The following is a 27,403-nucleotide window of genomic DNA, read 5'->3' as shown; positions in this document are numbered from 1 at the left end:
TATGTCATCACTGGGATTTTTGATATTTAAAACATGTCACGTTTGTAACATCTGGGGTTTAATTAGTCAGCGAACGAATCCTACAATACCCACAATTCCTTGCATTCCTTGCTGTGTTGACACATGTTGGGGCGCCTAAAATACGTCCGTTACGCGACGTGGATTCAAAGATTTCGTCTAACAGTTGGAGTTGGAAGGGAATAAACGGAACATAACTGACAGCTAACTTTACAGGAAGACAAGGTCTTCAGCGGTAAGATTTAGCTTTCTAGAGGTATTTTTAGACCTCTTGAGACTTTATTGTTCATGAAGTCCAATGTTAGCACAGTGATTAAATAAAACGATCTAGTTAGCTTTGTAAACACTTTAAAAAACAACAGCAGCAACAACAACACGTTAAAAGTAACGGTAAAACTTGAGGGTTGTAGCATGTTTTTTTTTTCGTATCCAAATCAGTTTCCAAGGTACAAAGCATGTTGCTTAATCATTACAAAGTACCATTATTTCTGGTATCCTTTTCCCCACGTTCTTATGTTTACTGTTAGTTTCAGCATTAGAACTTTGTTATGTTGGTATCAAAAAAAAAATCTCCCTGCATTTTTTACCTTTCCCCTCCTGTTAAATTTTACACATCTTCAATTTTTGCATTGCTTCTTTCTCATTTTTTGCTTCCCTCTTCTCCATCCCAGCCCTTATGTCCTGAGTAATGACATCAGGCTGGTCAGCCTTCCTCTCTTGCAGATAAGAGTTGATATCCTGTAATAATGAGTTCCTGTCTTATTTCCTTCTCTATGTCTCTTCGTTCCCAGCAGACTGACTGTCATCATGACGTTTGCACATATGATTTGATTACCTATCGGCATGTCTGCTGCTGGATTGTGTGCTGTGGTTGTTGTGGTTTTCTTCATGGCCTTCTACCTTCTCCATCGTTATGGAGACCTGAGGAAACAGCATAGTCTCGTCCTCTTAGGGACGCTTCTGTCCTGGTACCTCTGCTTCCTCATCGTTTTCATCCTCCCACTTGATGTCAGCATGGTAGGGGTCCATGTTTGCCTGAAACTTTTTAAATTCATTAACAAGCATTTTTCATTGTTTGGGTACATCGAATGTGTTTGTGTCATTATATTTCCGTTGCTCTTTTCTTAGACCATCTACAACCAGTGCATTCATGACAATTCAAACCTCACTCCCTCTCAAACCCAAGGTGAACTTTCTGATTCAGCTCCTTTCCAGCCTTCAAGGTAAATTCAGTTGTTGTAGTGTTTCTCACATTGATCATTTCATTTCTTTTCAGGTCGGGGTCAGAATGATCCTTCAGTTGGTGGTTCCTCCAACATAATAACTTGTTACTTTTTAGTTAAACACAACATTTAGTAAAAAAAAAAAAAGAAATGTAGGGGAACCATAGACTCAGCCTCAGTAAAGCGCTTTTGCCCACTTTAAGCTTTTGAAACTATCTACAATTTATAATTGGTACAATACTCGGTTAACTTCTTCTAATTTTGGGAATGTTAACCAAAACTGTGTATTAAATCCCTAATTACTTGAAATTGTCAAAATGGAAATTCTAACAAGCTTTTTATTTGAGATGCACTGATCAGAAACTTGAGGCCTTTTTCTAACACTATATTTTTGTAAACCTTTGACCAGCTGATACAAATTTTAGATTGTTCCAATTTTTATTTAGTAACTGTAGTGTATTATTAGGACATGTAAGAACAGCAAATAGTCAGGGTCTGTCATGGTGTAAGTCGTCCGATTCCAAGTGAATTTTCTCCCCCAATTGGTGTCAACACTGTAGAGCCGAATGCCATACTGCAATATATGTTTTATTCCAAATCCAAGTTTACGAAGCTGTTGTGAGCATTTTTATCTTTGTTTTATCTGACTTTGTGTGTGTTTGCTTACTTTCAGTGTAGCAAATGTGTGTGTGAAGCCCTGGAGTTACATCCCGCATCATGTCCTGCCAGTGTTTTGGAGGGTTGTCTATTGGACTTCCCAGTTTCTTACGTGGTGAGTTCCTTTAATCATCCAGGACCTTAAAATAGACTGAGACTTACACTTTTAATGAAGTCCAGAGAAAAATAAATATATATAGATTTATTTATAAATATTTAATATATGTGTTTCCTCTGTGCGTGACTGCTCAGGCTGCTGTTGCCCTTCATGCAGTCCTATGCACGTTCTGGAGCCTTCTCCATTGTTGGGAAGGTTAAAACAGCTCTCATAGAAAATGCAATTTATTATGGCACCTACTTCCTCATCTTCATCTGCCTGCTGATCTATGTCTCTGTTCATCTAAAGCTGAGGCTCACACGGTACGTCAGTATTGTTTAAATTCATCAAGGAAAAAGAAAATATGTTGAAAATGTATCATATGTTGCATACATTGGTCTGAGCTTTTGTTTTATATTGTAAAAAAAATATCCAGTTCAGAACTCCAGACCATCAGTATCACGGCTGCCAACACCTGGGGCCTGTTCCTTTTGGTGCTGTTGCTTGGCTACGGCTTGGTGGAGATCCCACGATCTTATTGGTTCTCATCTTCAAATAGTTTCTTACTGGCCAAGACGTACTTTAAGGTAGCAAAACTGGCAACAGAGAAAGCTTCTGCAGAGGAGAACTTGGCAGATGTTATGGAGGTGAAAGTTTTTAGATAATATGTTTCATTTAAATCAGAACGCAATTTTTTTTTTTTACCATGCTGTTAGTTCGATCTGTTGGTTTTTTTGTTTTTGTAATTATTAAAAAAAACTTTATTTCTGTTATCAGGAAGTTGTAGACCTCAATGAGTCTGTACGGTTCAACCACAGTCTCAGGAAATGTGTAGACACTATTTTGACAAAGGTGAGAATTGCATAAAGGCCATTGTTTACTAAACAGTGCCAGTTTTTCTTTCACTATGCATGTATGCATTTTAATATTGCTTGATGCTACCACTCTGAAATAACCTGCATGTGAACTACAGTGTCCCATTAGGTACCAGGAAGAGATGGGAAGAAACCCGCAAAGCTCTCATTGTGAAGGTGCTTCTTTTCCTACCAGAAGTGGCCTAATCAAACTTCATGAAAAAGTATCTACCTTCTCCTTATTTGTAGTGTTGATTTCTCAACAAGTTGAGTGTGTGAAGGATGGTTAAATAAAGTTGTACTTGTTTGTGTTCAACTTAGGTCATTTCTGCAGTGCAGAGGCACAACCAGACTCACGTTCAGTGGTCCCTCTTGTTGGATAAGGCGTTTCATCTGGAAGATATTGCTAAAAGCCAGGGCAGTCAAATGCGAGTCGTCACCAGAACCTTCTCTCCAAACCATCTCGGCTGGGTCCGCAGGTTTATCTACACTCCTACTGTAGGTGAGTTCATTCAGGGCCAAAATCTTCAATTTGCAGTTGAAGTCGATCCCCTAACGTTTAAATATTTCAGCAGAGGTAATGCGTATTGCTGCTGAATGTATTGGCAATTTTTTTTTTAGAGAAACTGCTTTTGTCTCTGTGCATTTTAAGGTTCTCCTTCACTGCAGCTTTCTCAGTTGCTTGTTTTGCACATGCGATAACACCACATCTAAACAACCTCATTGGCTAAATAGCCTATGCTGCAAGCACAGATACTTTGGAAGAAATACGATGTGACACGGCAAAACCAAGAACAAAACGCCAGATACATTAAATCTAAGTTCAGCTTTTGTCACAAACCAGAGCCACTCATACTGTAAAGTTTGTCTGATAATCATTTTGAATCCACAGTTTTTGATATTTGGAATTTAGAGTCCCCCACCCCCGTGTTTATGTTCATAACCTGTACTTCTGTTTGTCATCTCAGAGTGGTACTGGGAGTGTGCTTTCAGGAAGACTTTCTGCAGGCTGCTGGCAGTGCTCCTTTCTCTCCTTTCTGTGGCAGTCGTCTGGTCTGAGTGTACCTTCTTCAGTGCACAGCCTATCCTCTCTCTGTTTGCTGTCTTTGTCCAGAAAGCTGAACAACATTACAACTACATTTTAATTGAGGTAGACTTCTTTTTTTTATTTCCTAATCCAGAAATTGTCATTGTGAAGTCAGTATTTTTTTTTTTAAATATGATTCTAATAATCCCACTATCTTTTTCAATGGCCTTTATCATTTTGTCCACCAGATGGTGTGCTTTGTCAGTATCCTCTTCATGTGTGTGTGCGTGTATTCCACGGTCTTCAGGATACGGGTCTTTAACTACTATCATCTGGTGCCACATCACCAAACTGATGCTTACAGCCTGCTGTTCAGCGGCATGTATGTCCATCAGTTAGAATGCTTGATTTTTTTGGGGGGGGATAATTTCTTATAGAAAGTTTTCATATGATGCATTTTTATGTTGTGTTATTGGGATTTACATAAACGATCAGAAAAATTCAAATCTTAAGATCAAGCACATTTGGAATGGGTCAGTCTAGAAGAATAACAGATCAGGTGACGTCTCAGTTTTTCTTTACTTAGGCTGTTTTGTCGTCTGACTCCTCCACTGTGTCTCAACTTTCTGGGCCTGATACATTTGGACTCTGCCATCTCACACCAGAACAGAATGCAGACATCCTACACCTCTGTGAGTTCATATACTGTACAGCCTCATTCAAACTACCAAATACTTCACAAGTTGATCAACTTTAGGACCACAGCATAGGAAAACAATGTAATCTTTGTGTTAAATCTAAATGCAGTGTCTTGTTTTGTCTTCTTGCCTCTCTGTCAGATTATGGGCTCTATGCGGCTGCTGCCTGTGATAGCTGATGGATTCTACGTCTATTATCCCATGTTGGTGGTGCTGCTTTGCATTGCAACTATTTACAAGTAAAGCAACCATTCAGAATTCCTGTATATAACATTTTTATTTATGTATCCCATATTATATGGCTACTCAAATCGGATGTGGAATATTATTGTATAATGTCGATGTGTTGTAGATGTTTAAGTATTGCAGAGGACTGCAATTTCTGGACTATAAGCTGCTGCTTTTTTCACACTGAAATGCAGCTAACATAAACCTATTAATCAATGGATTTCGAAAGTGAAACTGGTTGTGAGGTGATGGCGGGGACGGTGGTAGGAGTTTGTTCTGTAATCGATGGGTTGCCATTTCGAGTCCCATCTCCATCATTGGGTCTTTGGGCGAGACATTTCACCCAACTTGCCTGCTGGTGATGGTAAGAGGGCCTTGATGGTGGAAGACTAAAATAATAAAACAGCACAGAAAATCTAGGTTATCGGTTGCAATTTCTCCTTCTGTTCGCTGATTGACTTGGTTGAAATTCAACTGGAGAAATAAAGGTCAATGGGAGAAATCCCAGAGAGCATACTTGAAGGGAGATGAGAATTGAGTGGAATTGCGTTGGAAGGCTAGTTTGAGGGGTAAAATGTTTAAATTTCCTCTAGATTTTGGACCTCAAATAAACAATATCAGGCATCACATTATAATTCCAGAATCACCTTTATGCCACTAAGAATATTTCATATCACTGACAATTTTCTTAGTTTTTCTCTGATTTGATTTATATCACTATCTGATCTAAGTGCTCTCTTTCATATGTTCTAGTTAGCAGTTTTTCCTCTGATGACACTTATTTGGTTATAATTTGCTTACTTGTAGTACAAATAGAATAGAGAATGCTTGGCAATAGCATGTAATTGTGTTCCTTTGTTTTTATAGGTTGGGCTCTCGCTTCTTGAACCTCCTAGGTTTCTATCAGTTCATCACTGACAATGAATTTACCTCCGAACTGGTAGATGAAGGCAAGGAGCTAATAAGAAGAGGTATTATTTTTCTTATTGGCTCTGTCACTTGCTGCAGCATTTTTTTTTAAATCAAATTATGCTTAGTTTAAAATAATCTTGAGGTTTTGGTATTCATATTTTAATGTGTCTTAATGCTGCCATGTTCTATATTGCACATTTTATAATTATCAAAATATCACTGTATGCAATTTGCATATCGTGAAGAACTGCCTGGATTACAACAAATATTTGCAATTTATTTAAATACCATCATTAAGGGTCTGTATATCATCGATGTATTTGGTGACGCTTCTTTTTAAAGACAATATAAAATGTTTTAAAAAGGAAAGTGGCAGTAAGGGATCAAGTCACTACCCAACTGCAACTAAGCTGACGGAAAAGCATATTTTCAGAAAAAACATTGACAAGGTAGAAATAATGACAAATTTTTTTTCTATGAGCTGTAAAGTCTGCTCTCTATCAAGTGTCTATGCAGAAAGAAATTAATAATTAATTTCAATTATTTGTTTATTTATTTCAAGTCATATTGTCATTGCCACATTCACCAGCATCACTGCATGTTTTCCTAATATTGTTTGGCCCTGGTTTTTATTAGAAAAAATATTTTTGTGCTCTCAAAATGAGCACAAATACTCTTAAGTTGATTGACTGTATTTATTATTTTTAGAATTTGAGGAGATTTTTGAAGATAATATAGTCAGGTTTTTGGTTTAATACAGTATTTACACACTCCTAACTCCCTATTTGCTTATTCTTTATGGCTCAAAACCCATGGCTTGTGGGTTGTCATCTTTTTCAGCTTATAAAGCTTTACAAATACATACATCAAAAGTTCTTTAAGTTTTTCTTAAATAAAAAATAACAATCCTCCTATGCATAAATTATGTTTAAATGGCAATGGCTATTTGAATTTGTAAAAGTCAAATAAAAGTATCAAAGTTCAATAATGTTAATTGAAATAATGTATATTTAGCATATAATATTTTAGTCCTGATTTGACTAGTATAAATAAAGTAGATATTGAAATAGCTACCGTCTAGATGTCCAGATGTCCAAAAGGTTGTGAAATAGTCCTTTAACTAAATGCTGAATCAGAAGCCAACTTCGGCATCGTGGTGTTTTTATGACTTACAAATTAAATCCAAATCAAGTTTTAAATTGACATTTTCTTTGAAATGTTCATAATGTTTTAAAAGTTCTACAAAAATCTAAACATTTGAGACTGAATTAGGAACTGTTCAATTACCATCTTGTTACATTCATTACATGCATCATTGGTCCTTTCAAAAGGAAGAAAATCTGGTTCATGAGTTTAACTGTGTGATTAATATTGCTCATTTCTAGAAAGAAGAATAAGGCAAAGAGCGGAGGATGGGAAAAATCAAAGATGGGTAATTAATTATTATTTTTATATTTTTTTTATTGTCCAATACATCCTCTTTGTAATTTTGTTTCTACTATGTTAGTTCATGGATTCTGTTTGATTGTATAAAGTGTTCTCAGGTGTTCAATTGGCTGGTTTGGCTTCTACTTTAGGCTTGGAGGGAGCGATTCAGAGTCCTGGCGACCTCGGAGCGAAGCGGAGCCGATTACAGTGAGCTGGATGAGAACTCTCCTGAAACAGAGATGAGGACAAGCGGTAGGTACTAAGGACAAAGAAAAACTCAACAGCAAATATGAAGAATACGTTTTTACTTTGTGATCTCAGTAACTAGTGTAACAAGTTATACAGGCATTCACTTTCAATAAATTATCACGTTAAAAAATTTATTTATTTCAGTAAGTCAATTCACTGAGTGTAGCACACAGACTAATGTTATTTAGCATTTACAGATAATAAAAACATGACATTTAAGATTACAATATTACGTCAGACCATCAAAATAATAAAGTGTGTTTGACACGTGCTTAACGTTTATTGTCGCTGGCACAGGGGTGAAGTGTGCAGGTTCGAGTCCCGCCTGATGAACTTTGCCGAATGTCTTCCCCCTCTCACACAATACCATTTCCTGTTTACTCACTGATAAATAATGGCCACAAGAGCCAAGAAAATCTTTTAAAGACATACTGTTAATCTGACAGATGTGCCTTGCTGGGATATGTATTTTGATTTATGAAACATGTCTGTAAATGTTTAGTCAAACTTTCTGTGAATTTTGCATAGTTTGCTGACAATAAGCTGTGTAAAGCCTGAATGTTGCCCTGTACAGAGGGCAGGAATGTCACCATTGAAACATAGAACTAAAGAGGCTTCAAGGCATTTTTGGAAGGCATCCATAAAAACTCCAAAATACATTTGAACTTTGCTTATTTAGCAGAGATTTTTTATTATATCACTGCCTGTATACTTTAGTCCTCTGACTTTAAAGGACATTGAGATCTCTTACATCCCTCAGCAGTGTTCTGTTTATAAGTATGTCCTTCTCTGTGATTGCAGTCAACAGAAGCTATGGAAACATAGAAGAACAGCACACAGGTCTACTGCAGGATAACTCTGGTGACGACAGTTTCCCAAATAGAAGGTATTACTTTAACTAAGCTAAAAATGTTACATTAAGAATGTAATTTTTAATATCGTTTTCCAAAAAGAACTTAATTTCCAAATTTTTGGGTGTCACTAATCTTGTGTTTTTATGTTAACTCCACAGATCCGCAGCTGGACAGTATTTGTCTTTCGCACCTTCTCTGAAAGGCTTGTTTGACGATGTGTAATCAAATCAGGCTCTGTCAGGGAATCAAAAAGCCAATAAACACTAGAAATCATTTAAGTTACGAAGAATTTCTATGTTTTTTTAAAGAAATTTTGAAGGATTGATTCTGTGGAATAAAAAGTATTGCATGTATCTAATAGATTTTTACGGTTTATAGATAAAACTGAAACTGTTTCAACAGCTGGTTTCTTGTTAAGAGAGTTTGGTAGCAGACCGGGGTATATTTATCCAGAGTATTTGGCATTTTATTTTAACTATCCCTTTTTAAAATTTATATTTTTGTAAATTCTTTTGAACTAGTTTTACAGGTATTTTTAATAAACCTCTGTACATTATGAATACTTCTTCACCTGTGATACTGATTCATACATTGAATCAGTATCAGGTGAAGAAGTATTCACAAAGTATTCACAATGTACATGAAACCTTAACCTGTTTCATGTTGTAGATTTTCTTTTTGGATTTTTTAAAAATAAATATTGTATTCTCAAGTGAAGTCACGTGAACTGCTTTATCTAAAATGTTTTAACAAATAATTGTTTAATGTTTATTTAAAATTGACTTCTTAAAATCAGATGTATTTTATTTATTTGTTTTTATCTTATTTTGTGTGTTATATTTAATGTATCATAAATTACCTATGTAATAAATGAAAGGGGGGAAGCGTCATTTAGATGCAACATCTGAGGTAAGGTGGTACTTTTCTTTAACTATTGTAATTACCTATGGGGTGAATAGAAATGTATATGGATGGATGGATGGATGGATGGATGGATTCTTCTAGAGAATTTAAAAACTGAATATGGCTAAGTAACTACATATATTTATAAAATGAAAATTATTAAACGTTTTAAAATTAGGTAGTTTAATTTCCTTTTTAAAGTTTTAAGGATATTAATTATATAAAATAGATATTTGTAATTTAATGTATTTAAACAAAAATAATAAAGAAAAGATAAAAAAAGAAAAGAAAAACAATATATTTTACAGTTTATAAAGACAGTAACAGGTTGCACGTGTTGCATTTTCGTCCTCTCTGTAAAATACACTATTCCGTAATGTCTTGATTGCAAATCAGACCTTTAAAAAACTATAATAAAAAAAATCAAACATACAGCACACTAAAATCTCCTGATTTCCATAACAGAATGTCAATTAGCTTTTTATCTATGCAAATTTGATTATACAGATTGAACTATATCGCTGTTTTGTTTTTGCTACGTAAACAATGCAAATATCGCACGGCCCATAGAGGCATCACCACTGACTTCCTCTCCGTACCACACACAGACGTTGCTCTTTACAGGCTCGGGTGTTTGTATGGCAGTGATGGATACTAGTGAGCCACCAAATATTGTAGTGTTGCAAATTTTCTGAAAAAGCAATCTTCTTTTTAAATATATCATAGATTATCACTTTCTTAAAACCAGGTATTTTAAAGTATTTTTTTTCCCTGACGTTTATATCTGGTAAGTAAATAGTTTTCGAGCTATGTTAACGCCAACATGGAACACTCTTTGTTGCTAACAGTGTTAGCTTTAGCTTCTGATATGCTGGTTGCTGTTGTAAGTAAATTGACAGCTCATGTTTAGCTATGCTTTTCTTATGATAGTTTGTATTATTTAGATTTAATTTATTCATATAACATTAACACATAGTATATTGTTATAGTTCTCAACGTTGATTCCGATCGACGATAAAACGGAAGCCTTTTTTAATGCTGTACAATGCTAACTGTTATTATTGTTGGAGAAATATCTCCCTTTTTAATAAACCCATAAGCACGTTTTAAACTGGCTTTATTTAATAAGGGTACAGTGTTGCAGGGATATACATATATTCTGTTTGTACAAGTTGCATTTTTCTCGTCAGACGAATCTATTTTTTGAGGAACATATCGGGTTATGTGGAAACACCAACAGTTGAAGTTTTAAGTGAAATCAGTATGGTGTAATATCTTTCACTGACCTTCTTCATTTGTTTATTTGCCTTATCATTTCCATTAAGAAAGCATTAGGAAGGATAGTTTCGATTTTACATAGGCTTTCAAAAATGTGCATACCTCTACAACATATTTACATTTTGTCACGTTTCAAATCTAGGCTTTATATATTTTAATGGGATTTAATACGATAGATCATCATAAAGTAGCACATTATTGTTACGTGGAATAAAAAGGAGGGATCGTGTAAATAAAAATCTTGAAGGTTGGGTGTGCTTTTTCACTTTAATACCCCCAAATAAAATCCAAGGATCCCAGCTGCCTTCAGAGGTACAGTTATTGGTAAGTAGAGTAAGTAGAGCAAGGAACACAGCAGATAAGCCAGGCATAGAGTTGTGGAGAAGTTTAAATCAGAGCTAAATTATAACACAATATCCCAAGATTTGAATATCTCACAATCTGGAACTGGAAATAAAAAGTACTGCACAAATTACACTTGGGAAGAAATGGTCAGCCTCCTAAACAGCGTCATTTCATAGCATGATTTTAAGAAGTACCTCAAAGACAAATCGTGTAAATCTTTGGCAGAAGATGAAGTCTCCACATCACCTTGAGTCTAAAACCCAGACATAAATCCAATTGAAAATCTGACTAGACCAAAAAAAAAATTTTCACTGACACTTTCCATCCTGGCTGAAGTTCTGTAAAACCTTCAGACATTTCCAAAAAGACTTGCAGATGTAAATTGCAGCAGAAAGTAGTTCTACAAAGTTCTGACCATATACCTGTATCTATGCTACACCTTTCCATTTTCATGAAACATTACAACATCCAGGGCTGCACAGTGGCACAGTTGGCAGCACTGTTGCCTTGCAGCAAGAAGGTCTTCCCAAAGTCCAAAAATATGACTGTTTGTATCTCTAAAATTCTCCTTAGGTGTGAGCATGTGCGTGCATGGTTGTTTGTCCTGTCTGACTCTGTGTTGCCCTGTGATGGACTGGCAACCGGTCTAGGGTGTACCCCGCCTCCCGCATGAAATGTATTGCTGCTGGAGATACAAGGGTGTGAGAAAATGTATAGATTACAACATCCAGTCCTCCCACTTTGCAGTTAATTATTCAATTACTTGGTGCTCTCTGCAACATCTCCCCTGTTCTCTGCAGAGCTGAGTATCTCTAATATCTCCTTCTATACACGTTCTGGTATCTGTATAGTGAGGCAGAATTTCATATTTCAGGTCATCCTTTCTTTTGTTGATATGTTGGATTAGTGTAGCTTTTGCATGGATGCAATATAAAAAAAAAGAGGAATTCTGTTGACATTTATTATCTGGTTTGTAGGTCGCCATGGGTGGACTTGGGAATGGTCGGCGTGGAGGAAGAGCCCCTCCTTTAATGGTTGCCGCCCTAATTGCCTGTATCTTGGTTTTGGGCTTTAACTACTGGGTGTCCAGCTCTCGCAACCTGGAGCTACAGGTAGGTGAACATACACGTGTGTTTGTCTGATGAAAGCTGGGTTTGTATCTTTCTACTACGTACATAAAGAGCATTCAGATTTATGCTTTCCATGCTGTGAAATAAGTTTGAAATGTATGCTTGTTGCAGTGGTCGCTTCTTGCTTCATGTATCTGCCGCACCCTGGTGTGCTGTTCACAGTTTTTGTGATTTTGATTCGGATTGTAAAGACAAGTAGTTTGCACTGACTGGTACAAAAAATAAAATAAAATACACCTGTTTCCAACAGGAAAGATTCTTGTACTTTATGTGTATGAGGTATATGAAAACATTGAAATACTAAATCTTATTTCCTACAGTTAGATGAGACACTACAGAGTGGCCTACTTCAAAAATGAAACAGGAAACCCTCATAAAACTCAACACTTGTTTGAAGCTAACCTGAACGTGCAAAAATACACTGTTAGAATCTAAACACATGCACCTGCAGGTTAATAAAGCATGTGTAGGAATTTGCAAAGGAACAACTTCACATTCTATGATAAATGCTAAGAAAGATTTATGTGACACACTAAATCAGCACTGAGGCTTTACAGATGAATCCTGGACATGGGATAAGATTCTAACGTTGGCTCTAAACTCAAAATCAAATCTAATTTCTTCACTTTGATCTGAATTCTAAAAGACAGCAAGTTAATAGCCATAACACTGAATTTATTGTATTAATATTGATCAGAATAATGTTGCTTGTCTGGAATTCTGCTGCTAAGAAGGCAGAATAAATTATACCAATACATCAACCACCTAATCCATGCCAATAAAATGTCATTTTAAAAATGCCATTATTTAATGTAAGTCAGGTTCTAAGACCTAAGCACATTTTATTCAGACGCATAGGGAATGATTTACTTTCACAGAATCCAAACAAAGCAAAGTAGAGAAGCAGCCGTCTGTTTTTGTTCTTTTAATTGAAAATCCTCCTTAGTGCACAATTTGCTTCCTTTTTTTTTTTTTAGTGCATTTTAACATTTATAGGTGCTGGTTACATAACTTCCCTTTGTGGTTAAGGTTAAGCATCCTCTTGTCTAAACGGTGCCAGGGCAGAAAAAACCTTCACAGCAAAGAACTAGATGAGGCCATGAGACCCGATAAAATATTTTGTCGCATTGTCTAAATTCTCCGTCGGTTGCTTTGTGGGCTTCTGGAAATATAAGAAGCAAACAGCTCTCGTGTTGTCCCTATCTCCTCTCTCGGATAAATGCTGTCCACTATCAGATGTGTCGTCTTGTTGTCAAAACGTGAGATGAGCACAACGGGGTGACATGAGCTGATCCAGAATCTGTCATTGTGTGTTTGAACAAAGACCAAGCTGTATGAGCTGGAAGGCCAGGTGCGACGAGGAGCGGCTGAGCGAGGCGTCGCAGAGATGAAGAAGAATGAGTTTCAGGAGCAGATTCAGAAACAGGTGGAAGAGATCAGTCACATTGAAAGCCTTCGCAGGAAACAACTGGACACGTACAGCCAAGAGAAGGTAAACACCATGACCACTAAGCCTCGGATTTGTAATAACAATCTAATGGTTAAACAGTTAAAATAAATAGTTCTGCAAGATTTGGAGATTCCTCTCGTTTGCAGCTGTTAAAATTAATGCTGCTTTTGGTTTTGCCTGCAGGCTAAATTGCAGCAAAATATTTCCTCCAGCACCAAAACCATAGAGGAACTAAAAGGTAGCCGTTAAAATGTAACCTCTGGTTCTCAGAAATTGACTGATCATGACAGTGTGAAGCCAACATGTCTTACACTGTGTTTTGTCTGCTCTGCAGGTCAGCTGAATCAGATGAACAATGACTTGGGGAAGCTTCAGAAAGAGCTGCAGCGTTGCCAGGCCAACCCAAGCATCCTCAGCAATAAGCTCACTGTTGACATGTAAGGAGTTTTGTTAGAAGTTCTGAAAACAATATGCTTATTATTAGCTTGATTCATAATGAATTTATTTTTAAAAGACACAACTGTGCTTCTGAACTTTTTCACAATTAGTTACACAAATCATTATTAATTACAACCACAAACTTCAATAGATTTTCTTGGGATTTTATGCAAGTTACCAGTGCAAGTAAGTAAATAATGGCTTTTGTTTTACTCTGATGCCCCTAAAGGGAATCACTTGCAACCAATTGCCTCCAAAGATTACAATCTTATTAAATCTTCTATGTTTAATTTAATATCTGTATAAATCCCTCTGTTCTGTGACGGTTTAGAGATTTGTTAGAGAACATTGGTGAACAAGCAGCTTCATGAAGAGGAAGAAATAAAGCCTATAATTTTGCCTTATAATTTTAAGGAAAAATTATAAGAACATCGAAGCTGTAGACATCCTAACAGGGCACTGTTCAATCCACTGTGACAAAAAGAGCGTGTGTGAAAAAGTAAACCTAAAAAGACCAAAGCTGACAGAATAGGCAAGAAGAGCATTAAAGGTGACTTATTATGCTTCCTTGAACAAGCTGGGATGACTCTGTGGGCTGTACAAAACATGTTTATTACATTAATACATAATATTCTTAGATATTGAGATTTAACCCTTTCAGTTCTGCGTGTTCTGAGCGGTTTTAGGGCTACGTCGCAATTATGTAAATAAGCTGCTGCTGGCAAAGCCCTCCCAACTCAGTGTTTCCATTAGCACCTTAAACACGTGAAAATGGCTACAAACAGATGCACAGTGGTGCAACTGTACACCTTTGACATGGAAGCAGAAGAGGTGGAAGCTCCTGTACAACCATCAAGCCACAACCCCTGAAGGATTAAACGCTGCGGATCTGATGCACATTCATGTCCTTATTAATTTAAACTGTGATGATTCTGCCTCGCTTCCACCTCTGCGCCACAATCTGCTCAGCTCACTGTGTGCCATGATGTGAAGTCGAGCAGCTGACATCAGCACAATAATTTAGCACAAAGCAATATTTTTTTCCCCACAAATGCAATATATATATATATATATATATATATATATATATATATATATATATATATATATATATATATATATATATATATATATTTGTTAGGTTAGAGGAGGAACAAGTCTCGAAACATGTAAAAAAAAAAAACATATCAGATGTTGGTAATGTCCAAGTGTCCAATATGTTTCCACAAACATCTTCTCGTTGTAGACTGTCATTTCTAGTTTATTACATTTTCAACAGTAAATGTGCAGATATTGTGGATAATGTAACATGAGACGGAGGACTAGCAGCGTTGGCTTATGCAAAATAACACATTTTGAAAACATGTCATGGAATTTCCACTTCAAAATTATGCAGTTTTTTTGGGGGGAGCTTTTACATAAAATCCTTAAAAAAATACATTGAAGTTTGTGTTTCCAATTTGACAAATTATGGAAAAAGCTGAATATCGATTCTTTGGTGATTGACTGTAAAGTTGATGGTTAACATGACTCTGTTGCATTGCACTTTTCTTGCAGAGCTCACTGTCAGTCTCAGGTTCTGTCCCAAAAGAAGCTGTGTGACGAGAAAGTGGCAGCTGTTAAACTTGAAGTTCAGAAGAATGTTCAGAAAGTCGTTCCGCCTGCAGGTTCTCCCACGCAGGTAACTCGGCTCACCTGTTTGACTGTATGTAAAGGAATGCTGCCCTCATAACTAAAATGATCAAAAGTTTTTAGCTTTGGAATTAGGGTCAGTGAAAAGGTGACTAATAAGCCACTAAGGTTAGAAATACTCCTGTGATTCAGGAATAATTACTGTTTACATGTGCTGATAAACAATGTTTTGTTTACTTAGTGAAAACTCTGAAACAGTGTCAGTGTCTCTTTGCACAATCACAGTAACACAAAAATGTTTTCTCATTTTCTTTTTCTCAGTAGGCAGTTAGATGCACATTTACAAATGCTGTTGCGTATTATGTATGTTAGTGCAGCCATATCAAAAAGAACAGGGACGGAGGTGAAACACTTTCTGCTTTGTGGGTTCTTCTGCTCGAGTGTTTTGTTTCAGCTTTGATGCAAGTAAGAATAGTTTTTGACACTTTTCCCCATCAGCAGAAAAACGCAGAGACTGGAGAACAGAAAGAAGAGCCAACAGGAAAGGCCGCTCCCACAGAGGCTGAAGCAGCTGCAGCTGTGAGCCAGGAACCAAACATCCCTCAGGGCAAAGGAAGTAAAGCTTCTGAGCTGCTCATCAACATCGACACTGACAAAGGTAACAAAAAAAATAAATAAACAAAACAAGAAAGCAGAGTAATTCATGAGTTATTTTAGGTAAATGTAAAAACAATCCAACATTATTATTTTTGAAGCATTGCTTATTAACATTGAACACAAAATTGGTGATATTTAGATTTTAAATAATTCTTGGTTATCATTAAAGCTGTCATTGAACAAAAACAATTTCACTTCCAGAGTCGTCAGAACAGCCTCTGATAGACGATCTCTCTAAAGCCGAGTCCCAGACCGTTGGGTTGGCTGCTTCAGAGAATCAGGACAAACTGCAGCAGAAAGAGGGAGAAGGGAAAACGTCCGAGGCGACGACCAGAAAAGGTTTGACAAACCATCTGATGGACGATAAAGACATAGAGGTGATGGACGTTCACGGGGAAGATGCCCGAACTGAAGGTGAATTGAAGACGGTATATAGAAACGGTTTTCTGTCTGTCAGTGATGTTATTCTAAACAGCAGTTCTTACGGAAGCAGATCAGGGAGTGCAGGACATCCTAATCGGTCAAGAAAAGGCAGAGGAGACGGCTAACGGTCAAAGGCCTGAGGAACCAGATGAATATGACGGAGACGAGCAAGTTGTCGATGGAGTTGATTTGGAGAAAGAACAGAGAAGTAAAACAGACAAAAATATGCCAAACATGTTTCTTTTCGTTTTGTTCTGTTTATATGTAGTTGCAGAATAAATTTTTTTCACTCCTACTTTTGTAATTTTGGCAGATAAAAACACAGAGGAGGAAATGGCTGACTATAATGGCGACGATGAGAATGAAGGAGAGTTTGAAGCTGACAAACAAGCTGCACTTGCTCAAAACTGAGGTAAATACACCCATATACTCAGTGGGTGTATTTGGTTTCTTATTGAACTATATAGTTCAGGATCACACAGTAATTGTAGCAAATAAGTCAATCGAAAAGGAAACCTCTCCTATATAGTCTTTACAGATAGATACACATTTCAAGCATTTACTTCTGTTGATTTTTGATATGAAAACCCAAAATTTGTATTCTTACAAATTACAATTTTACGTAAGGCCAAGTGTGGCATGACAGGCTCTGGTCTCTCTCATCAGGCAACCACAGTCGTTAAATCAGGCAGAGACTTTTGTCAGTGTGGTCAGGTGACAAGTTCTCCTAGAAAATAAAAGCAACATCTCCATAAAGTGTGTTTGCAAAGGGACAGATCGTGGGACAGATGCCCACAGATTGCCTCTGTGGGCAATGCCTGGTGATGGTCTGATGATCTTCAGATCATCATTGACTGAAAACCTCATGAGACCTGAAGCAACTCAGATTCTGCACCTTTTCATCCAACCTGGAACGTTGACTTCCAAATGAAAATAAAAAACGGTTTAATCTGGAGAGAGGTCTTTGGAATATAAATAAGTAGCACAGTCCTTTTTCTCTTTGTCAAGTTAGGAAACTTCTGAAGTCGACTGTGTTTTTATTAGGAGGCTCTTGGATCTCCAGGCGAACGTTGCAGCTTAAATTTCCCACAAACTCTTGTCTTAATCCTACATTCATCCCTGTCACTTCCACACCATTTCCTACGACTTAATGTTTTTTTTTTCTTTCTTGCACTTAATTTTCAGTTAATATGCTTGGACAGTGAGCTTCACTAGCAGTGATTTGATGTGGGTTAGCCCTGTGAATGACTGCTGGAGAGTTGTAAAGTCAGCGGTCTTCCCTGTGATTGTGTTCCAAACACTATAAGTCCTAAATATATCGCTATCACAAAATCAGTCTGTTCAATATTCGTATTGCAAATGGCTGTGGAGAGAACAGTAACTGTTGGTCTATATAATCTCAGTTTTATGAACTTGTGTTCTACATCTCAGGGCAGCCGATGCTCACACTGCACACGAACGGCATTACCCAAAACACTAGAGGTTTCATATCGCTACAGATTTTTGTTGTGGCAAAATTACCAATATTATCGCCTAATACCATATGCAGTCCTATTCCACAATAACATTTTTGTTTCTGTATTAAATTTATTCTTCTAAAAATCCTAATTTTAGAAGAATAAAAAAGGGGAAAAAAATGTGTGTGATGAATAAATATATTATTTGTGTTATATTTTGAATCCAACACCAATAGTATAACACTAGTTGTACTAAATTAATTTGTGGATGATATTATTTCAGATGCACCAGCAACATAATGACATCACCACTTTTATTTTGTTTCACTAACAGAATCCTGCGGCTGTTTTGCAGAGACACAATAGAGGAAGAATCCTCCAGATCTCCCCTTTCAGAGAACAGGAGATGTTGTGCACCACAGCTCCGCAGCAACCAAGCAAACACAGCGAAAACACAGACCCGTTTCACCGTTTTCTTGATCTCGTTTAGATGATGAGATGACCAACTATCGTCGTTCCTCATTCGAGGATATGTCATCCGTTTCCTTTCTGTTTTTTTTTTTTTTTTTTTTTTTTTTTGCTTTGTTTTAGTGAATGTCAGACATGACGGAAGACATCTCATAGCTTGACACCATTTGGGCCACGTCGATGTGGATTAAAATGAGAAGTATTTCATGATGTGTTGACAGGTCTTGAGGTCACTTGATAGCAACTGTGAATTCAGATATCAACTTACTGCTGTTGGGCTTCAGGGTGTGAAATACTGAGAGGAGCTTCAAGATCTGAGTGCTTGCTGTGACACGCATCAGCCACCAGAGAGCGCTGTTACTTTTCGCATTATTGCTTCTTTAACAAGCCTTCACCTTTCTCCTGTATAGTTTCTTAGAACATTTTTTTTTTATATTTGAGTTTATTTCAAGTCAGTATTCACCCATCTGTTAAACATTCTTTAAGCTAGCAGCCCTGTAACAGAGGGAAGTTACTTTTCCTGTAGTTTCCTGCTATATTTCTCATAAAACATGCTGTATTTGTAGTTTGGTTTAATTATTGATCATTCCTAAAAATAAAATGAAATAAATAAAAAAAACACACACACACACAAACATAGAGTTTATAGATGAGTCAAACGTTTTGCTTGAAGCATGATTTTATTGCAGTACAGTTATATTCAATAATTAAGTCTACACCATTGTTGAAATGTTCTGGCGCTTCATTGGGAGCAGGCGTTTCCTTCTGAGCTGTATTTTCCACAGAGCATCATGTGGGTTACTGTTTGCATCTTTGTGTATTTGAACTAGAACAAGGAGATGCTTTAAGTGCTCTCCTGCGGATCCTAAATGTCGCTGCTCCAGGCCGCATCTGCTTTTGTTGACCAGTTGTGTGTCGACATCTTAATCTGCTGTCTCTGTGGAGATTCGAACGTGTGAAGACGGTGAGATCGTTCTGTGCGCTCACTGTCTGCCGCATCCTCTGTGTCAGTATCCCGGCAGGGACTTTAAAAAAAAAAAAATTGCTGTATTGTAATTGTACACATTTACACAAAGCAGGAACATGAAATTGTGCTTCATGGCTCCTCGGAGCCAGTAGAAGTGAACTGCAACTCTGAGATGTGCGTGTGCATTTCATAGTGAAGCTACACTGAGCTGGAAACTGGGTAAGTGCAAATATAAGCTAGTTGTAGACGTCAAAAGTAACAAAAAGTCGATCTGAATTTATTGAAGAAAAATCGGTTGCCTTGTGATTTATGCAGGACAAGATGTACTTTATTTACTCAATGTCTGTAATATAGATGTAGTGAGTAGATTTTAATTTCCAGAATGTTTTATCATCAGTTGTCTGTTCCAAGATTACATAATCTAGAAGTTGGAAATGACCTTCCTAGAATGTTTTTTTGCATATCTGAATGATTTCCATGCTGTACGTTGTGACTTTTATATTGTTTTATAAGTGTAGATGTTACGCAGCTGAGTGGCTGAGATGACAAATATTGGAATATCATTACATATTGAAATACAGTTAAAAACTCCAAAAATGTTGTACATGTAAATAAAACTCACACTTTTTCTGTTATCTAAACCTTTTTCCATCGTTTTTGAACTTCTTAATGTTCAAATTACGTCATTTTTCTTTTATCTTTTATGATGCTGAATTATAAGATTTGTTCCACAAAACCCTAGCAAATTGTGGAGATCTGTTAATTCATTAAGCAGCTTTGTTTATTTTCATAATCCAAAGGAAGAAGTTGAAACAGTTTAAAGGAAAAGGTCAAAACAGTTTAGGTGGAACCACAAAGTGACGTACCTGCTAACAAGCAGAGAGCCTGTAATGTAATGATTTTACCAGAATTATCTAAAGTACAATATCAGCCTTGATGGAGAACTGCCAATGAAAATCCTTGCGTACAAGATTGTTTCTGTTTTCTTTCTGCTTTTACATATTTTACTATTGTCTGTTAATGTAAAGTTTAGACAGTTAAATTGTGATGTTAAAATAGTTTATCTGTGTTAAAAGAAAATAAAAAGAAACTTTTCTAAAATACAAATGTGCTAACCTTAAAAGAAAATATATTCTTTGTATTTTGTTTGTTTTGCTTGCTTTGATTCGTTGCTATGACTTTATTTTGCTTCTAAAATGAAAGATTTAAATAATCACGTTGTTTAATTTACAATAGAGTTGAATAAAAAAATGTTTTTATTAGTATCGTATTTTGTGTGATTTCTTGCAACCAAAAGTGAGATTGTTGCTTTCATCATTCAACAATTGTTGCATCGTTTCTATTTTGACCAGCGAATATGTTCTTGTAACATTTTGAGGTCTTTCTGCCGATAGCTTGGCTTCAGAAAAGCATCTTCTAATTCAAGCAATAAACATAGTTAGCCATATGTCTTCACTGATTACCCAACATTTGATCATTAGATTATAAGTTTTGCCATTTTAGTTGATCTGTCTTCTATTATTTTTCAGTTTTCTTCCACATATTTTTTTCCCATCATTTTAGTTTAATTTTGTTACTTTGTTCTTCTGAACGATGTCTTTGGGGGGCACATTTCATTTAGATTGTCAGAGAGGAATGCACTATAACTAGCAAATGCAAGAGGTTTTGCCATCAGAATGACCGAACTGACTGACCTTTTAAACCACAGGACTTTGCTTGAGCAAAGTTTCAACTTTTTGTGACAATGTGAAAGCACAAAATCTATGTGGTCATAAAACATTTGAATAATTATCTTTGTGCATTCAGATAAAAAATGTACCACAGTATTTAAATAATACAGTTATCTCAAATGCAAAGCAAGGGGCACAAAGACAATTTGTTAGCTCATTGCTTTGTTTTCAGTTTAAAATATTCAAGATTAACAAGTGGGAGTATAAACTAGAAGCATACTTCTCAAAAGATCTACAGGGATATTTTAAGCAGTATTTAACTGTGTACTGACAGCCATAAATTGTCAGCTAGGCTGTTTTGCTCTTGATTTTATTCATCTGTGGGAGTTTTAAATGTAATTTAACTGGAAGTGGACTGATCTTCATCCGATTCACATTATAAGTAAACAACAACTCTCCTAGAAGTTTTACTTTCCATAAACTCTGATCCTCCATTGGCCAGATGCAACTTTTTAAATGCAGCAATACATTTAGGATAGAGGGATAAAGTGGAAACTTTATGCAGCTGTATGAATAATAGGTTCACTGAACTCTGGAAACTCTCACACATACAGTTCTCTGCAAAAAATAAAAAATACTTTGTCATACAGCAACTCTTAGATACATATGAAAAGTATATTTAACTCTTGCTTTAAGGCTATTTTCAAAAGATACGTTTAATCTGCCAAACAAACCTAATCAGAAAATATATTTGAATTCATTGCATATGACTATGTATTAAAATTTCTTGAACGTATGTAAGACTTCTTTGTTCATCTCAGGTCCAGTAGGTTGCCTTCATGGCCGACACATTCAGATTCACTGTATTTATTCTGACAAAAGAGGAAATCAAGTTGGTGGTAACAGATGACGACAGGAAGAGGGGACGTGCAGTCATAAATTTTAAGAATAAATACGTTTTGACAAACTTCACATCTATAATAATGACATAAAACCTTGTTGCACATTAATGTTCCACAATATGACAACATTTACCGTGGCCTTTACAGGAACTCCTTTTACAACTAGGTTGTCCTCATTTGTTTCTTGTTGCTAAAATGTTGCTACTGTCCAGTAGCAACCTTTCATTTAACTCATCCATTCCTCCGTTTATCTTCTCTGCTGTTCAGTTCATTTGACTGATGCACCATGAGGGGAACTTGTAATCGGCTGCCTAACCAGACTAGCCAACGGCAAAAAAGAAAAAAAAAAGTCCCCCAGAATCTGATAAGGCCTATAAAAGACAGTCAGAGCATCAGTCAGACACCAGAGGCGATCCACATCAAGAAGAACCACGATGGAGCATTACTTTGTATTCCTTTTGCTGGTTGCAGGTGAGTTTGGACCTTGGCTGAAAGTTGTTCGGTAGACATTCTGCTTTGTGCGTTTGGTACTTGCGGCACGCTGAATGGCTGCTCTTTCTTCCTTTTCAGGTGCTGCATCAAACACTATTGAGAAGAGGATTCTTGGGAGTGAATCGTGTGGCAAGAACCGGCAGTACCATGTCCAGATAGAGTCCGCTCAGGGCGGGAAGTCCTGTGGAGGTGCTCTCCTCAACACCCGCTGGGTCATCACAGCTTCTCACTGTGCAGAGCAGTAAGACATCCACAGTTCACTTTTGCTTGTACTTTTCTTTTTTTAATTACTGACTTTGCAGCGTGTGTTTGAGCTGATCCCATCCAGTAATTTCACTACAATTTCGTTTCTTTGCAGGACAGTCAAAGTGAAGCTTGGCGTAAACAACGATGTGTCCATTTTTACAAAAGCTGTCTCCTGGTTCAAAGGCAACTCCAACAAACACGAACAAACTATTCTGGCCAAACAGCAGCACACCTTCAAAGATGAAGGAGGAAATGCTCATGACATTATGCTCATCCAGCTGAATGAGGACATGTCAGCCAAACTTCCTGCCATCAGCCTCCCTTCAGGAGAATGCACAAAGCTAGAGCCAAAAACAAAAGTGCAGATTGGAGGAATGGGAGCAAAGGCAAAAGGTAAGAATATATATATATATATGTAAAAAAACTAGTCATAAATGAAACAATTTATTTTTGGTAAAAGGAAGTGACATTTCAAGGCTTTTGCTGTTATCAGGCAGTAAACCGGTTGGTGAGGTGAGATGTGCCACCACAGAGATCTCTGAGTGTGGAGAGAATGATAAACCTGACAGTAAATACAGCAGCGGTGAATCTACAATCTGTGCCTTCAAACCTGGAGTGGAGTCCTGCTTTGTAAGAAAACCATTCTACTGACATAACTATATAATACTGCTTTGTTTTTCTACGCTGTTCCGCATGTGAAACCATCCTGCCTGTGATTTCTGTGTTTCAGGGCGACGCAGGCTCAGCTGTGGAGTACAAAGGACATCTACAAGGAATTATTGTTAGCCAGCCTGTGGATACATGTGCTAAGACCATTGTAATGCTGGACATCTGTCAGTACATGGAGTGGATTGGTAAAACAATGAAGGAGAACTGATGAGTACGTTCCAGATATATCTTATTTAATAATTAAAATAACTACCATATTTACCTATTTATTTGTGCTTATTAGTCAAACTGTAGCCTATCATCTTAGTGTGTTTATTTAGATGTGCTTTACAACCACTCATCTCCATCAATAAAAAGATAGAACTATCAAAACTCCATGCGTTGTCTGCTCTGTGCTATCTGTCTGCTATCTGAACGTTCAAGGTCTCATTTCCATAACTGAAAAACCATTATCACGTTCGAGTTTCACTTCCACTTTTCAAGCTAGGGCATCAAACTATTCCTGATATCCAGTGTCACATCTCACAATTCATTTCCCCACATTTTTAAATACTCAACCCACCATGGAGCAGAAATGATGATTTGCCTGAAGACCAACACATGACCTACAGGCACCAGGGAAAAGGAAAGCACTTCCTACACAACACCTCAGTGTTTGAGGTGTAGACCTAAGAAAATCTGAAAAAAAAGGAGGTTTTACTTGAGCAAGGGGTGTCGAACTCCAGTTTGAGAGTTACTGTTCTGCAACTTTTAGATGCATTCCTAACAACTTACTGCTGAATTGGCTCAGCAGCACATCATTCATCTCCACAGACCCCCAAATGAGCCATTCATTTGATTCAGGTGTGAGAACATCTGGAAAAAACCAAATACACCCAAATGTGCCATAGACAAGTTGTGTTAAAGTGCAGTCTTTGAGAGCTTCAGCGCCCCTTATCTAGAGTCATTTAAGGTGTAATTCATTTATCTCAAACTTTTCCGTAACTGATTCTTTGTCTGAGTAAGGTAGTATCTAATTCCTGTGGGTTTGAACACTTGAGGCTTTTAGTTATTTATTTTTATTTTGACACTCCCTGCTTGTTTAAGTACGCTTAGATTAGACTGGCTTTCTAAATAAGGGAAGTCTGAGTGACAATGTTACAAGCGACTCCTGCTGGTCTACAAACAGCTGCATGCTGATGCCTAAAGCAGACCAACACACTCCTGACATCCTACCAGGATGAATGGTGTTCTCTTACTGTTTCTCTTATTTTCATTTTTTTTGGTTTCTTAGAGACAAGCTGCCATCTTATGGTTAAATATAAAATCAAGCTGTCAAATGCCTGTAAATGTATATTGTGCATATTTTATGGGTGTGCAGCTGTGTTAACAATTGACAGGAGGGATCTCTCTGAATGGTAAAGAGTGCTGTGACGGTAAGCGCCATTATAACTACAGCATCATTTGAAGCTTCTCTTTATTTTCATTGTAGTGGCAGAGATGAGGCTGCAAAACCATAATGACATAAAAGACTTTTAGCAGACCTAAAACTTTATCCAGATGTCTATGAAGACAAGACTGATTTTGTTTCAAAGATAGAAGTTCAGTCTCTCAGTTGTGAAATATGGATTATTCTGTTTGTGTGCTAATAAATCTATGGGAAGCACAGGAAATCTATTCCCTTCTTTAAGAGACATTTCATTGAACACATTTGAAGGCCTGACACTATCTGGACTCAATGTAGAGCATGCCCATGTTGCTAAAAATTAGAAGATTTTGACGATGTGTTGACACGCGTAATGGTTACCAGATACCAGCTGGGAGCTCAGTTATGTACATGCCCTTGTTGGGTTTCAGGGTGTGAAATACTATTACGGGTTTCAGAGATCAGAATGATTGCTGTAGCACAATTTAGCCAGCAGAGGGCTCTGAAGTACAGGCAACCTCTGAGATTTAGCAGGATTCTCTATAAGGCCATAACTTTCTGCATTATAAATAGCCCGTTTATTGGTTTGTTTGATGGAGGAAAACATAATATGAAGGTCTCTGATTCTCTGTGGTCATTCTGCATGGAGTGTTGCATGTTCTCCCTGTGGATGCTAAGCTCTTGATCTTCCACTGTCCAAAAACATGGTTGCTCTTTGATGGAATGGCAACCAATCTCTGTACACCGACTCTCCCCCAGTGACTGCTGGAGAAAGACACCAGCCTCTATACCCTGCAAGGATAAAGAAGGTCTCTGGATGGAGGCTTTGGAGGCTTAGCTATGTTTGGTAACACTTTATTCGAAGGGGTGTGCAGAAGACTGACATGACACTGTCATAAACATGACATACCTGTCATGAACATAAAGAAGTCTTTATGAATGAGTCTTTATGAATGTTTATGACAGTTGTCATGAAGTGTCATTCGGTAAATAATGACACTTTCAATGCAAAGTTGCTCTAAAAGTTGCATTAAAAGTCCATTAAAAGTGCCAACTTTGCATGATTTTGTAAATTCTGATAATTGAATGCAAAGTTGGCATTTTTAATGCAACTTTTAGAGCAACTTTGCATTAAAAGTGTCATTATTTACCGAATGACACTTCGGTAAATAATGACATTCATACAAGTCTGTATGAATGTCAGACTTGTATGACATTCATAACACCTGTTCATGGCAGGTGTTATGTCATGTTTATGACCCAGTCTTATGCACACCCTTTCAAATAAAGTGTTACCCTATGTTTTAGTCCGACCAATAAAATACCAGAAATGCGGCATGCCTTCCAGGCGAGTTTCCCTGGTAACCAGCTAAGCAGATCCTCTGAGGTGAACACTCTGCAAACTCGGGGTCTAAGTACCACAGGCGCAGATAGCTGGGTAAGTGTTAACCTTTCTGAGCAGGAAGTGAGTTGGGACCTCAGTGAAGGGAGCTAGAGAGTGAGGGGTGCGGCGCCTCACACCAGGTGCGGAGCTATGGGCAGGGCGGCTGACCCCGGTCGGGGCCCATATGGGTACCCATGTAGGCCCAGGTCTGGAGGTGCCAGGGAGGACTGGTTTCACTTTAATAAACGGAGAAAGTGCGCCCTCGCCTGTTCAGAAAGGTGTATGTAATGTTAAAGTTACTGTCCCTCAATGGAGTATATAGTAGTCAGTCCCAGTGGCTGTTTGACTCACGGTTTAGCCAATGTGCTTCCTGGGTAAAAATCCAACGAGACACCAGACCCAAACCGCACCGCCCCGCACCTTAATCATCCCCCCGCCTCCTTTAACAGTTTCCAGCAGCGCAGGCGATACGGGTGAGGGGTCATTGGCCCCGCCCCCCGGCCCGATTATGACTTGTTCCGCTAGTGCCTCACACATTAACATGTATCTACTTTTCAGTTGTTTTGATTGAACTTAAACATTATATATTTACAATTCAACCTTCAACTAATCAAAAAGCAAAAACAACAATATGGACTTGCAATCAATTTGGAATTTTGGATTATCTCCTATGTTAATTCACTGTGACATCTGGCACATATACCACAATTTGTACTATTCTCTTTATGCAAGATTATTTTGAATGTCATTTTCTTGTCACTATTGTACTTTATGTTCCCCCTATCTTCTGAACAGTGCAGTTTATGCTTCAGATCAAAAATAACTATCAATAAATCACAAGGCATATCAATTGTTTCTGGTTATTATTATTTACTGTAACTTAAAGAGGTTAATTGCAGAGAGTGGCTCTATTTTCTACTTTCTGACTAAACGTGGCAAGAGAGCAAGTTAATAAAAATTTTTAAAAATCCATGTTACTTGCTAAGTACTAATTATAACTACCTAAGTAGATAGAGATAGGGTGAGAAGCTCGGTCATCCGGGAGGGACTCAGAGTAGAGCCGCTGCTCCTCCACGTCGAGAGGAGCCAGTTGAGGTGGCTCGGGCATCTGGTCAGGATGCCTCCTGGACGCCTCCCTGGTGAGGTGTTCCGGTCACCTTCCCACCAGGAGGAGGCCTCGGGGAAGACCCAGGACACGCTGGAGGGATTATGTCTCTCGGCTGGCCTGGGAACGCCTTGGGA

General features: G+C 37.5%; 3 protein-coding genes across 9 annotated transcripts; all 3 read left to right on the top strand.

Annotated features, from left to right (window-relative positions):
- The first annotated feature begins 137 nt into the window (after positions 1–137).
- LOC103470221 (LMBR1 domain-containing protein 2-B-like) lies at positions 138–8,526 on the top strand. 2 transcript variants are annotated; one of them, XM_008418482.2, is made up of 18 exons: positions 138–253; positions 813–1,035; positions 1,147–1,241; positions 1,915–2,013; positions 2,151–2,318; positions 2,432–2,642; positions 2,773–2,847; positions 2,969–3,073; positions 3,171–3,351; positions 3,818–3,999; positions 4,125–4,258; positions 4,463–4,568; positions 4,716–4,813; positions 5,670–5,773; positions 7,100–7,146; positions 7,292–7,394; positions 8,193–8,277; positions 8,404–8,526. In XM_008418482.2, the coding sequence occupies exons 2-18, from the start codon at positions 862–864 to the stop codon at positions 8,465–8,467; spliced, it is 2,031 nt and encodes a 676-aa protein (XP_008416704.1). In that variant the 5' UTR covers positions 138–253; positions 813–861; the 3' UTR covers positions 8,468–8,526. The 2 variants fall into 2 exon arrangements, with proteins under 2 accessions (XP_008416704.1, XP_008416705.1); XM_008418483.2 differs by having other exon boundaries at positions 810–1,035.
- Positions 8,527–9,741: 1,215 nt separating this feature from the next.
- golm1 (golgi membrane protein 1) lies at positions 9,742–20,038 on the top strand. Of its 6 annotated transcripts, none has more exons than XM_017306906.1 (11): positions 9,742–9,935; positions 11,749–11,883; positions 13,226–13,393; positions 13,535–13,589; positions 13,686–13,788; positions 15,347–15,470; positions 15,923–16,079; positions 16,280–16,492; positions 16,566–16,709; positions 16,815–16,913; positions 18,314–20,038. In XM_017306906.1, the coding sequence occupies exons 2-10, from the start codon at positions 11,755–11,757 to the stop codon at positions 16,910–16,912; spliced, it is 1,191 nt and encodes a 396-aa protein (XP_017162395.1). In that variant the 5' UTR covers positions 9,742–9,935; positions 11,749–11,754; the 3' UTR covers position 16,913; positions 18,314–20,038. The 6 variants fall into 6 exon arrangements, with proteins under 6 accessions (XP_017162395.1, XP_017162393.1, XP_017162396.1 ...); XM_017306904.1 differs by having other exon boundaries at positions 15,920–16,079; positions 18,293–20,038; XM_017306907.1 differs by having other exon boundaries at positions 9,743–9,935; positions 16,569–16,709.
- A 2,317-nt stretch (positions 20,039–22,355) lies between these two features.
- Positions 22,356–23,739, top strand: LOC103470218 (cationic trypsin-like). Its single transcript, XM_008418480.1, has 5 exons — positions 22,356–22,436; positions 22,536–22,698; positions 22,816–23,096; positions 23,197–23,333; positions 23,434–23,739. The coding sequence occupies exons 1-5, from the start codon at positions 22,400–22,402 to the stop codon at positions 23,578–23,580; spliced, it is 765 nt and encodes a 254-aa protein (XP_008416702.1). The 5' UTR covers positions 22,356–22,399; the 3' UTR covers positions 23,581–23,739.
- Positions 23,740–27,403: the final 3,664 nt, after the last annotated feature.

This window comes from Poecilia reticulata, linkage group LG9, assembly GCF_000633615.1.
Source record: "Poecilia reticulata strain Guanapo linkage group LG9, Guppy_female_1.0+MT, whole genome shotgun sequence".
Lineage (NCBI taxonomy): Eukaryota > Metazoa > Chordata > Actinopteri > Cyprinodontiformes > Poeciliidae > Poecilia > Poecilia reticulata.
Note: the sequence above shows the minus strand (reverse complement) of the source record. Positions and strands in the feature narration are given on the sequence as shown.